The 4,308-nt window shown below is 32.6% G+C and overlaps 1 protein-coding gene across 1 annotated transcript in view; it reads right to left on the reverse strand.

Moving 5' to 3' along the window:
• LOC117104629 (BPTI/Kunitz domain-containing protein 4-like) overlaps positions 1-2,853 on the reverse strand; it is a 3,906-nt gene extending 1,053 nt beyond the window's left edge. The window contains exons 1-3 of the mRNA XM_033245497.1: positions 2,697-2,853; positions 2,374-2,458; positions 98-135 (exon numbers count right to left, since the gene is read on the reverse strand). Of these exons, the coding sequence (XP_033101388.1) occupies positions 98-135; positions 2,374-2,458; positions 2,697-2,757 (184 nt within the window). The 5' untranslated portion in view covers positions 2,758-2,853. The remainder of the gene's footprint in view (positions 1-97; positions 136-2,373; positions 2,459-2,696) is intronic.
• Positions 2,854-4,308: the final 1,455 nt, after the last annotated feature.

Consider the following 4,308-nt stretch of genomic DNA (forward strand, 5'->3'; position numbering starts at 1 on the left):
TATATATATGTGTGTGCGGGGGGAGGGAGGGTGAGTGGGTGTGTGTGTGTGTGTGTGTCATAATAAATAAGTTGTGAAATGATGTAGGCTTACTTACTGCAGGATGGACATGCCCAGTAGCCAGCCCAACACACGCTGTGAAGACAAAATATAATTAATCGACGTACAGTAATGGTAGTGATGATAATGATGATGATGATGATGATGATGATGGTAATGTTGAGGACAATGATAATGATAATGATGATAATCATGATCGTCAGAATATGACAATCGAAATAGTTTTTAAGATAACTGAGAGAAAGGCTATGACTATGACAATGTCAGGGAGGTGTTGAAATGCTGATAATGAAAATAAAATTATTATAAGAACAGGTTTCTATTTATATATAAATCATTCATCATACAAATATATCCAATATAAGTGAAATTGTGTTGATATTTTTATTATTATTATTATTATTATTATTATTATTATTATTTTGAGGATGATTTATTGATGGGTAGGAGGATGGTGAAAATAAATTTAATAAGAAGAATCACAATATAGAAGTTAATCAAAACTGATTTCATTATTATTATTATGATTATGATGATGATGATGAGAACTGTGTTAATTATGACGATACTGTTGTTATTGTTGATGATGATGATGATGATGATGATGATGATGATGATGATGAAGATGATGACGACGACGATGATGACGATGATGATGACGATGATGATAATTTTTGGGGTAGCGATGAAGATAAGAATAATATGATACGGGTGATGAAAGTTTTGTGTACTAAACCTAACGTGCTACACCAAAGCTTGTCGACATTAAATTTAGCATATTCTTGACAACAAAAATTATGGACAATCACTCAGTTAATTTCACTGGTCCATCGAGACATAGTAATGTATAAATTCTGTAATCCATTAGGTACAGTCTACCGAAATTATGACGTATAAGATACAGAACCAATCGCAGCCTTCTACTGATTTTTTTTAAAACCGAAAACCGTATTGATCCTAATCGGACACTAATGGACTTTTAATACTATCAACAATACATACGCACTACTAATTTTGTATCATTAATTAACAATGATTCCAATTAATCCGTGTCTCCATTAGACAGTAACTTAAGCTTAATGGTTAGTTGCAGATTCGCCAAAGTATTTTATATATTTTTTAATTTGTTTCCTATAGTGTGCCTATATGTGTGCATGTTATTTTGTACAAATTTTACTTAGATTTATCATGACTCATGTGCTTGCTTGTGATTTTTGTAATTTTTATCATTTATAACATTAAAAAACATTTATTTTTAAACATTTTGCATGTATATTACAATAGTGTGCTTTGATTTGTGAATGTTTGTTTCAGCTTTATCTTTGTTGGTTTGACGCAATTCAGTTCAATACTGCAATGTCAAATGTTGTTGTTTTTATAATAAACCAGAATGAAATGAAAAGAACAAAGGTTATTGCGATACTATATTATCAATTTATATTTTACCAGTTCATATTACATGCACACGCATTATGTGAAAAAGGTATGTACTAGAATGTGTTGTGCCTAAAGGCATTGCACAATATACACATAGCGTATCGTCATCACTTGGACGATAATCACAAATTCATATCTGTTACAGCTTTGTATGATAAGATTAACATAGACAATACAATATAACTAAAATTAAAATTAACTCCCCGTAAAGCAGATATTCTTGTTTTTTTTTTTGTTTTTTTTTTATTTATTTATTTTTTGTTTTCTTTTTTTCGTGCGCACCATTCCTTTATAGACTCCCTTATCTCTCGGTCATAGATCCTTTAAAACAACAGTTTAAGAGTCTAGCGCTACCAATCTTGAGGATCTTCAACCCATCCCAACCCATCAAAATATTTAATTTTTTCTGAACACGCACAACAGTTTTCCACAACACCAAAAAAAGTGGAAACTGTAAACTGTTGTCAGAACTTCAAAAGCCTCAATCAATGGCAGTCAGATGTCTCGTATGGAATTGATGGTAAACAAAACACAAGTAACGGATGTAATGGAGAAAAATCAGTGACAGATTCAAGGGGGTGGGCCGCCATTTTCCAAAAATAAATAAAACAATGTAGAAAAAAATAATAAAATTGTATTTAAATTTAAGTCTGCTAGTGCCACTTTCGGCCATCTAGAGGTGCCATAATCATAAAATTTCTTACCTCAGCCCTAACCATGGTGGCCCTGAGATGAGTGACCCTATTTGTGAAAAGTCACTCTATTACAAATTGCTGGATCCGCCACTGCTTATATCTAAATAATGTACATTTTTTATATCATAACAAGCATTAATTTTTGTTGGGATTTTATTTCCAGTTAATATTCTCGACTTACCAATCTCCACAATCTGCTCCACTTGGTTTTTCGTCGCCATCTTTGTACCATTTTCCTTCCATTTTGTCATAGCAGTCCCATTCACCTTTTAAAATTCAAAATAATTCTTATTTAACATAATAATAATATTTGGATTAATAGCGCAAGCAATATTCTCATAATGTTTGACCAAGGTTCAAATACAAAGTAAACATTTTTTTTTGACTATGGAGGCAATATGCTTTCAATAAATGTGCAGTTACCATGTCTGTATTTCATGATATAAAAGTCTATCCAAACCAAAGACAAATAATCCGGAAATATAATTTTTAATTAATATTTACCTTGTGCTAAAACAGTCGAAAGCGAGGCCGCAACCAGGAGAATTAATATTATGGACTTCATTTTCCTCTTCTGTTTTTCAAAATGATGCAGATAACGCCAAACTGAGCCCGCTTACGACAATATGTGAGATGAGTTCACATAAAAAAGAGGTCTTATAAAATGTTTGTAACTACGACAAATGATTTGATTGGAGGAGGACTGCGTATTGCGTAATCCAGTGTGCTTCAATGAAAACATTTGATTGTCTAAAGTGTCATGTACATCCAAGTGACAGCAATAGTATATGATGGAATTAAACGCTGCAATCAAAATGATATCAACACTGGAGGTGTTTCTACATACACGTATACCACGGTTCATCAACAATGGAGTTACGGTACATGTTCATCACTGTTGAACCTCACAAACAGCACAAAATACTCAGTTGCTTTGATAGATCGGAAGTCTTGGTGTCAAATCTTACAACAAAATATCTTTATCCATAATCGTTTTAAATATATGTATTGACCTCTTATTGTTTTTGAGAGCATTGTTACCGGTATATGTTTTTAATGAATGGTGTGATATTTTATTCAGATATTTTTTTCTTACACATTTTAAAATAAAAGTCACTTTTATAAAAGCGAATTTTCGTTCTTTAAGAATGAAATTTACTTATTGTACTTAGAATATAAACTAAATCTACTCGGGAAGGTCCAGTGTATACATCTAACTAGTCTCCATGTGTACTTTAAAGAACCCATTGAATATTCCGGAAGAGTAGAGTGTGACACTGATGCTATCGTTGAATTCAGAACCTGTCGTGAGGAATGATGTGAACTAAGCGCCTCTATGTACGGCTACTACAATAATCACAGAACACGTACGCCCATACACAATTCAGCGTAATGACGCGCTGCGAGTTATGGTTTATTTTCTTACCTTTACTTTTTAAGATTGATACCTTATCTATATAAACATTATGGTCACAATGCTGCTGGATCGAACATCTAATAGTAATTTATTTATTTATGATAATATAAATAAATAACAAATTCAATGTTGATCTACTCATGGATTCAGTTGTTAAAAGTTTACCATAAGATAAATTTGCATTTCTGTTTTATTAAACAGTATTTTTCTAATCATCAATTCGTTATCAAACCGATCAAAATTCACCAAGGGAGATTAACCAACGACAGCGATTCAATTTGCCTTTGCAATTAACTCAAAAAACCGAGAGCAATAATGGAGTAATTAGTCTACTGCTCTTCCCAAACAGATTCTACGAAAGATTTGGGCAGATAATTACAAATATGTCTGTCTATCTATGCTTGGATTTATTGAAAAAGTCTTTAGGGATTGGAGTTAAAAGTATGTCCGATGCTGTAAGAAATCTTATCTAGATCTAATTATATCATAAATCGAAGTGTCCATTATTATAGTATCAAATCATTCCTCCATGATTAAATTTAAGTGGGAGAGCTCGATGATGAAGGAGGCACTAGCTGGCCAAATAATAAGATGCTATGAGGTGATTTTAAACTACCTGGGCGTAAATTTTAAAGTGGGCGACTTGGAAGAGACGAGCATTTAGGGGCGTGTGTCCCTCCCCTACACACCCCTATATAC

Source organism: Anneissia japonica, unplaced genomic scaffold (genome assembly GCF_011630105.1).
Source record: "Anneissia japonica isolate Jap-2015-1 unplaced genomic scaffold, ASM1163010v1 scaffold287712_len2945570_cov188, whole genome shotgun sequence".
NCBI lineage: Eukaryota > Metazoa > Echinodermata > Crinoidea > Comatulida > Comatulidae > Anneissia > Anneissia japonica.